This window comes from Malus domestica, chromosome 15 (assembly GCF_042453785.1).
Source record: "Malus domestica chromosome 15, GDT2T_hap1".
NCBI classification, from domain to species: Eukaryota; Viridiplantae; Streptophyta; class Magnoliopsida; order Rosales; family Rosaceae; genus Malus; species Malus domestica.
This window is the reverse complement of record NC_091675.1, coordinates 31,072,521-31,088,142: the sequence shown is the minus strand read 5'-3', so window position 1 is coordinate 31,088,142 and position 15,622 is coordinate 31,072,521. Positions and strand designations below refer to the sequence as shown.

The 15,622-nt window shown below is 36.3% G+C and overlaps 1 protein-coding gene across 4 annotated transcripts; it reads left to right on the top strand.

Moving 5' to 3' along the window:
• Nucleotides 1-11,704: 11,704 nt before the first annotated feature.
• Nucleotides 11,705-14,846, top strand: LOC103422969 (uncharacterized). 4 transcript variants are annotated; one of them, XM_070813209.1, is made up of 3 exons: nucleotides 11,705-12,003; nucleotides 12,484-13,091; nucleotides 14,322-14,846. In XM_070813209.1, the coding sequence occupies exons 2-3, from the start codon at nucleotides 12,617-12,619 to the stop codon at nucleotides 14,375-14,377; spliced, it is 531 nt and encodes a 176-aa protein (XP_070669310.1). In that variant the 5' UTR covers nucleotides 11,705-12,003; nucleotides 12,484-12,616; the 3' UTR covers nucleotides 14,378-14,846. The 4 variants fall into 4 exon arrangements, with proteins under 4 accessions (XP_070669310.1, XP_070669308.1, XP_070669309.1 ...); XM_070813207.1 differs by having other exon boundaries at nucleotides 11,720-12,003; nucleotides 12,459-13,091; XM_070813208.1 differs by having other exon boundaries at nucleotides 11,721-11,985.
• The last annotated feature ends 776 nt before the right edge of the window (nucleotides 14,847-15,622 follow it).

The following is a 15,622-nucleotide window of genomic DNA, read 5'->3' as shown; positions in this document are numbered from 1 at the left end:
CATAAACCACTCACCTCGATAAAAAGAACATTGGCAAGACAAGTACCTACTGAATCACACCACGATAACCAATTACTTTCTTTCTTTTCTCTTCTCCTCATTCTTTACTAAGCTCTCTCACTTTGTGTTGGACCCAAATTCACGCACTGTTGTGGATGGTGGTTGTGGACTAAGTTAGTGAATGATTTTAGACACAAGCAGTGGCATAAAAAATTGAAGTGCTTAGATTCCATTACCATAGATGAACCCTAGATGGGTGTATTTATAGAGAGAAACCTTTTTTAGGATAGAATCCTCATTCTAAGCAAAGAGAATTCTGGAGGATATCTAAACGTAGATATTTCACTCTCTAAAGGGTTATGATTACTGGTGGCCTACACCAATTCCTAGATTGTAGGAACTCCAAGACTTATAGGATCTGATTGAGTCCATATCTGGATCAGATCGCCTATCTTGCAAAACATGCATGGTCATTCATTGAAGTCGTAAGGACTCCACCTATTGCCCCAAAACATAGTGATGGTGGCATTGCTGCTCCGTTTGATACAGCTCTGCTCGGAGCTAGTGAGTCTATGACCGGACTTTTGAGGCCACCCATAACTTTGCTAGTTGTTAAACTTTTTAGAAGCCATATGGTGCATTAGACTTTTGGGTTAGGGCGCCATGTGCCCGTGCTCGTAACCCACCAATCATGATTGTGCTTATTACAGTTCAAGGCACCTAAGCTGCTAATCGACTAACTCATAATGGGTTAAGAGAGACTCCTCAGACAGTGTTACTTTGGATTTTTAGATTTACGATCATGTGAAGTTTTCAAAGTTTATGCTTTGTTTAGATGAGTGAGGTGTTTTCCATCACCGAGGAAAAAAAAAAGAAACAAACATTGAACATAAAACATATCAACTTCATAATTTCTTTATTGGTGAAGGAAATAGGATTGATTAATAAATAAGTGTGATTGAATTCGGGAATGATTGCCTGCATATCTCCAAGAATGAGAGTCAAATCATTAGTGTAGTTCTAAGAAAAATAAAATAAAATAATGTAAGGTTACATCAGGGATACTTTTGATGATAAACCTATGGTGGGGCATTCAAAGACGAGTTATCCATGAATTTGTCTTGGCGCAAACGGTGATATTGCGATTGAGTTCGGAATGGACTGCCTAAATATCTAGGGAAAGGAACCAAATTGCGTGTAGTTCAGATTGTACCTTTATCTATTCAATCTAAAGGCGTTATCGAAGGGTCCATCTTACGGTGATGGGTATTGAATTTCTCGTAGTCCGCTCATTATCTCCTCACCTTTTAGGGTTCCATGTCCATCGTGGTTGCAGTATATGTTAAGAGTGGGTTTCTTTGTCGATCGTTGATCTTCATAGTCGGTATGCTTATTCGACCTATCCCTGTTTTTGGGTTTAATGAAGCCCTCTTTCCTTGCCTTGTCCTTGACGAACTCCCAGCAATGTCCCCGATCTAGTAATTTTTTTAATATGATCTCAGCATGCAGCAGTTCTTAGTAATGTGACCGGTGCTTTTGTGGAATGAACAATACTCATTCGGATTCTTCTTCTCTAAGTGCTACGAGAGTGGTTTTGGGTGCTGCATGAATGGTTTGTCTTTCATGCTATGCAGTGCAGGATGTAGACAGTGGTGTTCAAAGTAGCGTACAACTTTGGTTTAGGTGGGGCTTATTTGTCTCAACAACCTCCCCTGCCAGTTTGTTGTAGGGAAGGGGAAGGAGTGCTCTTGTTGTTCCTTCTTATTTCAGCTCTCTTGGTTCGGTCCTTGTTTTTCTAGTTTTGTCATCTTAATATCAAGCATTCTGCTGGAGTGTCATAATCGTACTTGTTTTTGTTCAGCTTCTAGATAAGAAGTGAATGGACGTAAAGGGCTTGCTTGAACACCATGGTGTTCAATCTATCATTTGGCATCTCTACCTCTGCCAGCTTTGAATGAAAGCGTTTCAGACAGGTCCTGATGCTTTCATTTATGGATTGAGGAGTCATTCTAAACATGGCTTGTGACATTTGCGCACATCACCAAGTAGGTGTTCGTCAAAAGATCAATTAGACTTTCAAAGCAGTCAATAGATCTAGCCGGCAACGATAACCATCTCATTGTCGTTCTCTCCAGGGTGGACGGGAACATCTTGCACATTCAAGTGCCATTGTTATTGTACAATGCCATAACGTTCTGATAGTGCATAATGTGACAGTCTGGATTAGAATCTCTGCAATAAGACTTGAATCGAGTCTGGAAAAACTTTATAGGTAGAGATACATCTTCATTCACCAACGAGAATGGACTTCTGACAAGGACAGTCAGTCTACTAGGGATGCGAGGATGGCATTCTTTGACCGGGCCTCTAGCTTTCCTTGTCCAGGGGGCGTTAACCCTCTTATTCTTCTAAGAGTTCAGGCTCATCGAACCTCAGGCGACGAAGTTTTGCAATAATTCTCACAAACTTTACATTCGCTTCAACTCGAAATTTGATTAAGACCGTCAAATGTCGATTCTTCCTTTCAACTAGTGTTGGTTAACTAACACCAGAATAGTGAGCACTGTGTAAGGCCTAAACTTTTGATCTTTTCTAATTGAGGTATCTTATAACTTGAATACACATATGCATCATATGCGAACAATCTTTTTCAGTGTTTGACTAAAGTACAATCATTTGTGAGATTGTGTTCTACAAATGAGTTTAAAAAGTATATTGAAAACGAGTTTCCGAAGAGAACCTTAATAAATTTCAGAAACATTCACATAAGTAGGATCTTTGGCAAGTAGCAAGCACTTAAATAATACAATTCGAGTGTACCATCTTCTTTCTCATTTCGAGAAAAAGGTGTGGGAGGAAAAGCAAACTAAATTTACTTATAAGGATTAGTTGAAATTTGGAAACTTGTTCTAGTTAGATGCAAAATACTTGCACACTTGTGGATCGTCATACACAAGCTAAAAAAATCCATGCTATATAACTAAACTGCATGAATTTTGAAACATAAACTAGCTAATAGCTAATGGTTGAGGTCTCTAAGTGGATATCTTTTTATCACAACTTGCTTCAAATATCTTGATGATGATAGGTGTACGAACATTCTCTTGTTTTGGGTCAACAAGTTCATCATTCCATTTCAAATCCATTCCTGGACCTTTCTCGTCAAAGGAGAGTATTATCTTTTTGAACATTCTCATCAGTTGTTTATTTGTACTAGAGAACTCCACATCTTGTCACCCAACCCTCTGATATACCCCATAAGTTTTTCTTTTCCGATGACAACTGAATGACATATTCAAGTAACATTCTTCTTTCATTCTTGAGCTCTCCAATCAAGGCATCTAAGTTTATCATCTTTGTCTTCATTTGATTAGTTAGTCTCTTCACTTTCTGTTGTTTCGTTTCCAATTTAACTTCAACCTCCAATGCTTGTTGTTTTGACTTACACAAGGAATTTTGTTGCAATTCGAGTTTCTGTTGTATATTACAGATTTCCTCCTCAAGTTCCACAACCATCAATTTCTTTTCTTCAATTCAAATGCTCACATAACCTCAACAACTGTGATTTTCTCCTAAGCTTCCTGAATCATATCAATTTCTGCTTATTTCTTGGCAAGTTGTGATGAGAAAGAAGCTAATGAGCAGTTAAACTTGTGTTCTAAAGACTCCACAAGCTATATGAGATCATTCACTCTCTAGTATTTCTCTTTGACATGTTAGATGAGTTTCTCTTTCTCATGCTCAAATGTTCTCTCTACATCGATTTGTGCCATCATGAGACGTGCAAATTCCCTCCTTATTGATTCTTGCTCTAGCCAGTGAATTTCTTTTGCATAATTAGTATCTTCGAGCTTCTACTCTAGTAACACAATCTTTTCCTAGAGGTTATCTATTATTTTGTATTTCTCTTCGAAAATATAAAGAAGACCCTTTTTCTATTACTTTATGGCTTCCTCGACTTCTACCTATGCAAGAAGAGAATAAAAGTTTCCAACTCTTTACGCATTACAACAGTTGCTTCAAGATCACTTTTTAAGTGCTTTACAATCGATTTCCATATTTGCAATTCGAATTTAATTTCATTTCCTACAAATATTTTTTCAGCCAACTCAATGTTTGCTCTCTCTAAGGCATTATTAACTTCTCTTAACTCTTTTTTAAGTACGCTTTCCACCTGGAAAACTTGATAGTCAAAGCAAAGTTCATTCTTTGATAAGCCCTCCAACATTTCCTTATACCTCCCAACTTCTGTCTGCATGGGAAGCTATTGGTTGTCAGTGAGATCCATAGCTTCAATCCGCCTCGATAAAGATGTTGCATTTTCACTCTTCTTAAAAACCTACATGTGCCTCAAAGATACCAAGTTTTAACACCAATAACATGATGGAAAGCTCCTCATTTTCCAACTTCAATTGCATACTTAGAAAATGACTTGATTCCAACTCCATCTTGAGCTCTTTTATCATTGCATCTTTACTGTTTAACTCAGACATATAGTTTCGAACATTATTCATTATATTTTTCTAGTTGAGAGTTTAATACAATTTTGTTGGCCTAATTTTTTGTCTGATCCCAGTGCTTCACTTTCATCCTACGTTCTTTTAATGCTGCATCTTTACTCTTTGACTTACACTTATTATTGTTCAGGTCTACCTTCTTACTTACCAGTCGAGAGCTTAATTCAACTTCTTTATCCATATGATTGACAACAGATTCGCTGTGCAGCTGCTCCAAACTTTTAATGTTGTTTCGTAACTTTGCCAGAGAATGTGAACCCCGTGCTGATTGGATTTAGGCTTCTTGGAGTTCTTTGAGCAAAGCTTCTAACTCCTGATTTTTTTCCTGCAGCTTCCTTATCTAATAACCCATTTCTTTATGAAGTACCTCTTTGGTGCTTAGAGACTGTTTTAGTGATGCAATTTGTTTGTCCTTTTGAGCAGTTAAGCATCCCAGTTGCAATTTGGCATCCTCATGATCAGAAAAGGCGTTCTGAAAGCATGTTTAGAATTTAGAAACTAGAACCTTAAAATACTTTCTCCGACTTTCTCCATAAGCTAGGGCTTGGTTGCGCCTCTGCAACTGGTTTTGAAGATCATCTAAAATTTGGGTTTGAGAATCTAAATTCGTCTGCAATTGACAAATCTCATCGAGCAATGAAGATTTCTACACCTCGCATTCCTTCTTACTTGCCTTAAATTGTACACAAAGCTTGTCGTGTGCATCTTTTAGATGTTTAAATTGCTCATTCTTCCATTTTAGGTTATCTTGAACATTCTGATTTTCGTCCTCAAGTTTGAGTATCACCTTATATGTTTCTCTAAGCTGTTTAGGTGCATTAGCTTTCTTTTCTGCTTCTAAACATTTATTTTGTACTGATGGACTACCTTTACGGCCTTTAGTCTCTTCTTTGTGTACACTAATTGTTTGCTCTTGATCAATTTTCTTCTTATTTGCCTCATCTAAAGCCAACACTATGTTCATGTCTTCCAATTTCTGGCACTTCTCAACACAATTAATTCGACGTTTATTGTTTGCAGCCTTGAGATGTTGCATTATGGACTCTTTATATTTCAAATTGCATTTAAAATCATTTCACATATGGTATGCTACAAAGATTATCTCAACCTTTTCACTTACTTCCTGAGTCTGCTTCTCAATTTCGAAACTTGTCTTTTGGAAAATTTTAGCTGCTCTTTGTGGGTTTTCCTCCAGCTCTCAAATAGTTTTGCTTTGCTTTTATATTCTTCCCTAAGCTTCTCAAGCTCAGCTTCAACTTCGTCAAGCTCTTCATAAACCGTTTCCATAGTTTTCCTTTCAGATAACAAATAAGACCTATTTGCAACCAAAACAAAAATTCAATATCTAACACATCCCAAATTCTTATTACATTAATACTAAGGATAGTATAACACATGACAACATGAACTGAAAACAACGTATTTGAAATGTTAGCATTGGAAATGGCAAATCATGTTTCGAAAGCTCAAGAACCGAAAAAACCTCTTTCTTTCTGCTCTTTTGCTTTCCTTACAAGATGAACCATACTTTATAAGAAATGTCAAGAATTTAGCACAATTAGATAACAACTTGAACAAAAAGGGTCAATAATTTCTGGGCTAATAAGATAAAATGGATGAAATCTAGAACATAAACCCTAGATTTAACCAAGATTTGATTACATCAAGATTGTTGGGATATATATACATACAAAGAATGTATCTCCTTCTATTTTTCCCAAAGAGAGTAATTTGGACAGGTTCAACCAAATAGTTGATCGAATTAAAATAGAAATTTGAAATCCATATGAATGAGTTAAGAGCTAATGCCTGAATTTAACAAATTGCCTACCTGACCAAATTTGGGTTGAGCTCGAGATTATGAATTCAACCATCCAAACAAAGCTAGAACGTAACATGCATTTACACAAGAGATCTTGGCCTTTGGTTGAGACCATCGACCAAGATTGACACATAACTTTACGGTGTCAATTTCACCTCATTGTCACAATATCTATGAAACTCTCTTCGATGCTTTCTCCACATCATGTATCCTTCATACTTGTTATTGTTGCTCTTACACCAAGACCACTCAACATTCCACTTCATTTGATCCAAAGAAGGCATTCTTTATGGAGAAGTAGTGGAGTTACCAACAAAATTACCATGATGATAATTTTTACCTTGCTTTGTTTCCTTGATATTTGATTACCATATGGTTAAAAATGGATTTCACCCAAATAATTTAGCAATAATTTGTTTTGTGCAAAAAGATGTAAACTACAAAAATAAGGGTGTTTGAGTGTGAGTTCATTGGTACAATTTCATGAAGGCTAGATGTTTAGGCATTTGATTACTTACTTCCTAAATGATGATGAAAATGTAGAAGAATTCCCTCCAAATTTGAAGGAGAAAGTTTAGAGTTCTTGTAATTTTGGGAGGAGTAGAGTTTTTTTCTCAAATGAAAAATAAAAATAATAAAATAGTTGTACAAAATTGGGTCAACTACTTTTCATTTTGGAAAAACAAAAAAAAAAAACTACCCTTTTTTTTTTAATTAGGTTTATTATTTTATTTGAAAAATAGTGTACTATTCCATTCAAAGCTTGTTGTATGTTCAACCAAACCAAAAAGACCAACAATCGCGATTTTATAATGCGCTACAATTGCACATGATTGATTGTATACCATTGTAATACATTTTTTTTTTGTCAAAAGGTAAATTTTATTACCAACAACAAAGACCTAGTTATAAGTAAGTACAAAGAAAAAGTGGACCTTTCAAGCAAAAAAGAGACCAAACAAGAGTTGATGCCCAAAACTAGAAATAAACTAAAAGAATAATCGAGAATTCTATTTCCACCATTTCCGCAATAGTACATCTTGATTAGCATGATCTAATGCTCCCAACAAACACCATAAACCCAACCAAACAACGCCTCAGAGATGAAAGAAAAGAAGACTCCATCATTCAACAAAGAGCACCTCGCTTATCTCAACCACCAATTGAACGAAACTAGTGGGATTACCACAAGCGACACAACCAATTTAAGTAGGCATGCACTAAAAAATAATTCTTTGAGCAACACTTGCATATATATTAACAATTTGACTTATTACAAACATTGGAACAACACTTGCATATATATTAACAATTTAAGTAGGCATGCACTAAAAAACAATTCCTTGACCCTTGGAATTCAAAGCCTAGTGAATGGTGAACCAAGGCTTTTTACAAAGTTAAAGAGAAAGATTTGTGTTCACAAGGTCACTCCTAGCTCCTTGGATGTTTCCTTACTCCTTGACTCTTTGCTTCTTGAGGATTTAGTAAATAAAATCTCCGAAGATTCTCCACCATATGAAGCCTCTAAGTCTACACCAAGGATGGAGTGTGAAGAGAAGATGGATGAACTTAGAAGATGAAAGAATGTTAGCAATTTCTCCTCTTGGTGGCCGGCCTCCTTAGAAGAAAAGAGAGATATGTTTCCCCTTTTAGCCTAAAAAAATCCTAATGAGGTTAAAACAATACCTTCACTCTTATACCCACTCACAACTGAGTGGCAAACTTGAAATTAAGCCATAACCTTAATCAAGGCCGGCCTCCCTTATTTCGTGGGCTTTTTGTTCATTTTGTTTAAGTTGTCTCACAACTTAAGCTGGATGGGCCTCATAGACTAAACACCCATTTTGGCTACAAAACTTGAAACAAGCTTAAAGCTCAATACGAACTTATTTGATTAATTAACTAATTGATTAATATAATTTAAAGTTAAACAATTCCAACTAGAATAATAATAAAATAAACTTTCCAAAGAGAAAAAACCATTATTTTATAGGAAGAAGATGAGATTTGAGGCAAAAGCAAGAGATCCATACCCACTAGACAGAGATGAGAATTTTATGATGAATGATAGGAGTAATAAAAAACGATCAATTTAAAAAGGCTTAATTGTATAAATAATCCTCGTGATGATATGATATTAAGATGATAGTGCATGTGGTAAAAAAAAATCATATTTAAACCCTTGATGGAATCCGTTAGGATTTAAGCACAAAACCAAATTTCCTTAATCTCTTTGTTAATCCCAGAAACAAAACTGTGAATTTCTACACTCCTTTTGTTGTGGTTCAATAGAACTGCTCTCGTGATTAATCAAATCAAGTAAAAATGTAATTCAATACTAATCAGTCCCTCGTGTTTTCTTTATTCATAGATTGTTTTCGTGCATGTTTTGGAGTGGAAGGAGACTCTGCATCTGCTTGTAATGGCCAGCTCATCCATCTCATTCTCTCTATGATCTCCTTACTTCTGTTTCTTTCGCATGATGTGAGATGACATTGAAGAACTAGTAAGGCCCTCCTTCCCAATTAATAATCAAGGACCTGTTTCTATTCAAAACACACGTGAAAAAATAGGCGCGATGATTAGGCCATTTAAAAATCTAGTTGGTATAAACCATTTGAAAGTGGAATCAACTGAGTGTGTGTGTGTGTGTATGAAAGTGTTTTTACCGCTTTACTAAACATGGACGTTCGATACAGAGACACTTGAGTCAAATATGCGACAATAGTTAAGTTTACCCAAAAATTGTTATTATCCTTCTTCTTTTCCCAAAGAATTTTCCTATCAACTAGTTGTCAATAACCACGAGCTAGTGGTTTAGTAGTAAATGGTGGATTACAAGGTTTCTTTAAAACTAAAAACTGGAGGTCATGGGTTTGAAACCCGCTGCTAGTGTGGAAGCAAGACTTGTGGCCAGGAGGAGGCTGAAATGCCTTTGTGAGTCTTCCCGGCTCCCAAAAGAGATGGATAACTATAGCTTACCACTGGTTGTCCCTCTTTAAAAAAAAAATCAACTAGTTATCAATTATTTTTCTATAGTTGGTGGGTGGCATGGTGGTGCCATCCGTATGAACATGAATGCTATATAAGATCATTCACCATGTGGTGTACTTTTTGGTGTCAAAAGAAGGTCCATTTCATAATTTCAATTTGCATAATGTTTGGTAATTTTGTATGCATCCGCTAGCAACAACTAGCAACTAGCAAGTCGTCGATTTCCCTTTTTTGCGCCATACAGCACAAGTTGTACCACATGACCTGGCCCTTGTTCTTACACTATTATATCCCATGCTCAAAGAAGCCTTGCTTGTGTACACGAATCACCAAGACTTGGCTCCACAAAAGATTGTCAATGCTTTCCTTGGCAAGAAACTTCGTGTCTAATTAAAAAAATTTTGTAATTGTGATTAGAATTATTCATAATATTAATATAAATATTTTGTAAAGATCATCTTTAAAAAAATCAATAAATTTGTGTTCATTTAGTCATGAAACTATATAAAAACAGATAGTTGGAATTTGTAAAAGCATTACAAACTGTCTATTGGTCTATCTATTCGCAACAATTGATTGGCTAAACGAATTTAATAATTTTTTTTTTGCACAGATTATCTTTAAAGAGTGATTTATAATACGAACAATTTCGATCATAAGCACAAAATCATGTGGATCGACCACAAAATGTTTTGAACTTTTTGAGAAGGAACTCTTTCACAATTTTGTGAAGCCAAGCATTGTTGACCTTGCATATGTTGAAACTTGAAAGTCTAATTTTAATTGACTAATTGCTACAACCAGCTATATTATGCTCATGTATTGTATATACATCACTGTTTTTCTCTTTCTTGGCTAACTTTTGGTGTGGCCCTTTCATCTTTGATTCTCATGTAACGTGCAAATTGGACTGGACTGCTCATCCTTTTTGTACCCATTAGGGGGCTGTGCATAAGAGTCTCTGATCGTGACATGACCCATGCAAATTGCACTGACAAGCGTTCATTGAGCCTGCTGTTTACATTTGTCATGCAAATATCTGTTAAAGGGGTGATACAATTGAAAATATATTTTGGTTTCACATAACAAGCGTTTATTGAACTCGCAATTCACTTTTTCAAGCAAACATTCGTTAGACAGGTGATACAACTGAAAATATATCTTGGTTGCAAAAAAAATATCCCCTGTTAAGCATCCCTATAATCTTTGTTTCTTTCTTAAATGAAATGAACCAAATGCATTCACGGCCAAGATTCTTTTATGAGGCAAATTACAAAATGATTTTGCATAAGAAATGTGATAAAAGTGTGCTTGGATGTTTTCTTTCCAATGAGTGGCCATGTGTTTAGTCTAGGATGAGAATTTTCAAAAGGTTTTGATGGTGGATTAACTTTTGACTGTGCCCCGATGGAAATGCTTTGATGTTGTAGGCCTATAGGAGCTTACAAGTTTACAAAGACTCATATTTTCTCTAAAATATCGGAATGAATAAAACTCGTTCAAGAGGAGGAGGAATCAATAGTGGCCTCGCCAAAACCTTGCCTTAAAAAGCTTCTCAACAACAACAAAATTTTATCTCGCTGAGTGAGGTCAGCTGTAAAAAGTTTTTCTAAAAAAAAAAATTTCGACCATAAAACAGTGCATTACATGATCCACCTCATTCCGCATACAAATAATTGTTAAGCAATAAGCTGGATGCATCAAATTAAATCTAAATTTCCTAAATCTATCACTCCTATTCAACCAAGGATTGATTCTTGAGGTAGGGTTTCAATTTCAAGAGAGACTATTTTAAAATGAAATTCTCTATAGATTTTCTATCACCTTATATTTTATACACAATATTTTATAATATTTGATACAAAATTAACTTCAAACTGTAAATTACCTTTGTCTAAAATGAAATTTTAATTAAAAAAATAACAAATAATTCATAAAGAGTTTTTGGTTAAGAAAGTACCCATTTCTCTAATTTCAATAATTCAATGCAAAGAGTCAAAGTCCGCCGTACATTTTCAGGGTGATTTCTTAATATTTCCCAGGAAGCATTAACTCACAGGTTGACATAGGTTACACGTGTCGGTAAGTTGAACCGTAAACACACGCAATGATTGGGTTTGGATCTACCACGTCAGCAAATTTGGACGCTAATCTGCCCCACTAGTCACCCTAATTTTAAATTAGCCCATTAATTAGTCACAAAATTCGAGATGATGCCAAACGATCGGAGGAGCACAGTAACATCCATGCTCCGCCGCACTATATGAACAGAGAAGTTAGATCTTGACCGTAGAATGTGCCACGACAGAGTCCAAAATAAAATGAAAATACAAATAAATAATTGGGGGGATTTCTTTATAAATACGGAAGCAGACAATCTCACTCCCAGGTGGTTTCTTAGAAAGCACAGAGAGAGTGAGAGGAAGAAGAAGACGACGATGGCGATGACGGGGTTGGGAAAGCACAATTAATACCTTTTCTCTCTGAAATTTTTATTCACGGTTACTCGGACTCCAACGTCGTCTGCCGCCATAATTTTTTGGGTTTTTTTTTTCCGGGCAATAAAATACCGATTTCACCCTTTGGAGTCTCGAAAAATCCCGACTTTGTACTCGAGATCGTGACCCAAGCCTTCGTTTTCTAGCATTTGGGGTGGGTTTTGTTGTATAAGTAAGATTTTCAGTTTGCGGACTTAAAATTTGGGTCTTTGATTTTCCGGTTTTTACTGTGAAGTTGTCTGGGTAACTTTGGAAGTAAAAAAGGAGGAAATTTAGAGGAAATTTAGAGGAAATTGAAGTAATTTTTTAATATTATGAATTGGGTCATTTTGTTATTGGAGTTTGATTAGGTTCAAGTTGGTGTTATTTGAGTTTGATTCTTGAGAATTTTCTATTAATGGAAAGTTTTAGGCTTGATTATTGAAATTTGGTTTTACTAATCCATTGGACTAAGTTTCTATCTTGTCTGATGCATGAGGAAAACAAGATGAATGACTTTTTGCTCTCTTTAGATTTGGTTAATTGGTTTTTACCTTTTGTTTAATTATTTTGTTGGATTGAACTTTTTCCTACTTCCTAATATGATTTACTTTTGTTAGTGATTGAATTCATCATTTCCTAATACAGTTGATTGCTGTTGCTGCTGCAACAGGCAGGAACCATCTGGGCATTCCATTCCTTTGGTCTCAAATTTTGAGTCTCTCTGGCTTTCTAGTTTCTACTCCTTTTCCCCACAGTTCTTTCCCATCATCTTTTAGCTTTGTTCTAAATTCGGGTACCGAAAAATGGCAGTCTCCTTCACTCGTTTGCCATGGTGTTGGTGGGGTGGGACAGAGAAGGAGCCTGCTAACAATGGCTCCTCAGTGAATTCTTCTTTTGAGTGTGGTTTTGGTGGTACGAGGGACCCCGGGACGGTTCAATTCCCTTCCGTTAAGGGCACGAAAATGGCCTCGTCACCGCGAAAGGTTAAGAGGAAATGGCTGAGTAGGGAAGAGAGGAGGGTTGATAGGGAGTATGATATTGTTATTGTACCATCAGATGGTGGTGACATTTTGTCAGGGTCGGAGTCCGATGACTCGGACTGGTCTATTGGGTGGTTGGAGCCTCATGGCCCGGGTTTCCAGAGTGACGATGACAAATCGGATAATAGTTATGCAGTGCTGGTCCCTTGCTACAGCCCTGGCTGCAAGGAGGTGGTGGAGGATTCCAACAATGAGCTCTTGAGTGCCATCAAGAACCTCCCTGATGAATTCTCTTCTGGTAAGAGATTTTCCTCTTATATTTTTACTGCTTTGATTGAGTATTTGACTGCAAACACCAACCAATTGAAACTGTTGAGTAATTTTTTATTCGAGCGATATTTTAATCTAATTTAGACTCAAACTGTAGGGGAATCTAAGTTAATTCATATTTGTATGCTTCTTAGACAAAACAAAATCTTGTTTTTGGTGATTACTTGCTTTCGGGATAAATAAGGTTGGATTGTTCATTACATACCAAACAATTTGGTGATTCTATTTTGGGGATTTTGAGTCAATTATTGTCATTATGAAGACGTCAATCCGTCACCATCTTTGTTAATTTAATTTTTATGTGGCGCAATCGGGTGGATAGGATCTTCCTCTTCATCCCACTGCATCTCGCGTTCAAACACTTGCCCTCCCCTTAGATAAGCTTAGAGTAGAAATATCGCTTGTAGTAAAACAAAAATTGATGTAGGGCAATTGTTTGGTTAGTATCTACTACCAAAAATGAGTTAGTGATGAAGGCCCTCCTATTCTTGTCCTTTCCTGAAAGTATACAACTTTGTGGCTGCAAATCTCAAAACCATCAGAAAGTGTATGGGGGAAAGTGGAAATGCACTGCTCTGTGCAAAATATTATGGTTTTTGGGACCTCATGTCCCAGTTTTTCGGAGACTAGTCCAAAAGGTTGCAATTTGCAGGACTCATTTTCTTGGAGCTTCAAGTTGATTGGTCAGCCACTTTGATAACCCTTACCTGTACAACCTGTTCTGGTTGGCAGATTGACTGCATGACCTTTGCAAAAACTTGAAGAAATACTTTGTTTTTGACCCTACCTTTCTGATTCTGAATGGTGTGAAAGCACATGAGAAAACTTCCAAGTGAACTGCAGATTGTTGATGAGCACAAAATCACAGAGACCATGTTGAGCACAATAGCTTTAAGATGATTTACTGCTATTTTGGTTTGTTGCGGGTTGCGTGGATCCTCATTTACATGAGGAATGAATTTGCTTGTTGGTTGGCCTTTCGGGCCGCTGTTCTTCCAAAAAGATAAAATTTCCTTGTTGGCTTCTTTAGTCTTTTTACACCTGTAAACATGTCGCCGTAATAGCTTTAGATAGCTTAGATTTTGTGTGCATCACGCCAGAAAAATATTCTAAAACTTTTCTAATTGTGTAATATGCTAAGGTTTCTGTTAATTTATGCTCTATGTCATCTGTGCTAATCTGCATTTTGGTTATGCAGATTGCAAGAACTATATGGAACAGTGGCTTTCTTCTCTTCAGAACTTCGATGCATAAATAAGCTGATATATATATCTATATATATATCTCAAAATTGGCCCTATTTTGATGAGTTCTTCTCTGTGTGATCCTTTTTTCGAAGAATCAAGTCTGTTACATACTTGGATAATAGTAGAAAATAATTTAGAATGCGATTAGGTGGCCCTGCACCAGTAGAATCCAGCCGAGAAGCGCAGAAGATTAACATCCATCAGACTTATGTGGATGATTTCGACGCCCCTTAAATTTTGAGGACGGGTGGGAAGACAGATACTTAGTGCTTTCCGGTATGCTGCATGCTAATTGTCAACCTTCTGCTATTATCAAATATCCTTGGAGAATGCTTTTTTTAGGGTTGTAAATAATATGATCATGTCTGTGGTCTCTAAGCTCCCTACTATTGTAACTCATTGCCCCATACTCTTAACTCTTAAGCGAGGGCCAATACTCAACTAAATTTTGCAATAAATAGTATCATGTTTGGAAATGCTTTAAAATAGTTAAAAGTGCTTTTAGAACTTCCATAAAAGTTTACACACTTCTAATAATAAAACGTTGTCAAACAAGCCTTGACGACTGTGTGGGACTATATTTCTATTCATGAGCGCTTTATTAGAATTACTTTTATGATTAACACGTTGAAATTTCTCACTTGAAAAGTGCTTTCTAAAGAAGTATGTGGCAAGTGGTTTTTGCAAAAAGCACTTCTATTAACCAAAACACTTCTAAGCTCCAATCATGTTCCAATTTAAGCTTTCAAAAGAGCTCATTTTAAAGGTCAAGTTATGTGGTACATTTGATCCTGCGGCCGCATTTTTCTGTGGTTTTGGTTTGCAGTGACAATGATGAGGCTCTGGGTGTTGGTTGGTTAGTATTTTTGTCTTTTGAGATGTGCAACTTGCAATTGGGGGAACAGATTGATTCGTTGTTGGTAGTGGCAAGTAGCCTTCAGCTTGTGGGGTTTGTACATTGGTGGCACTTTGACTCTGCACAAAGTGTTTTGTTCAAAGCTCCTTTAATTAAAAGGAAAACTAATTAAAAGAATTTGAAAACTTTGAGTTTTAATAATAATGACAAAATAAAGAGTAAAATGAATAGTATCAGGTTTGAGTTTTTAGTGTAAAAATATGATTTTTCGTTAAAGTAAAACAGTACCACGGGTTTTTCGTTAAAACTCCCTTACTTAAATCCCTTCTCATTCGGGGGAGGAGAGAATGTGTTTTGATTGTGGTACACTGGTAACCGTGGTTTGCCCTTTGGTCC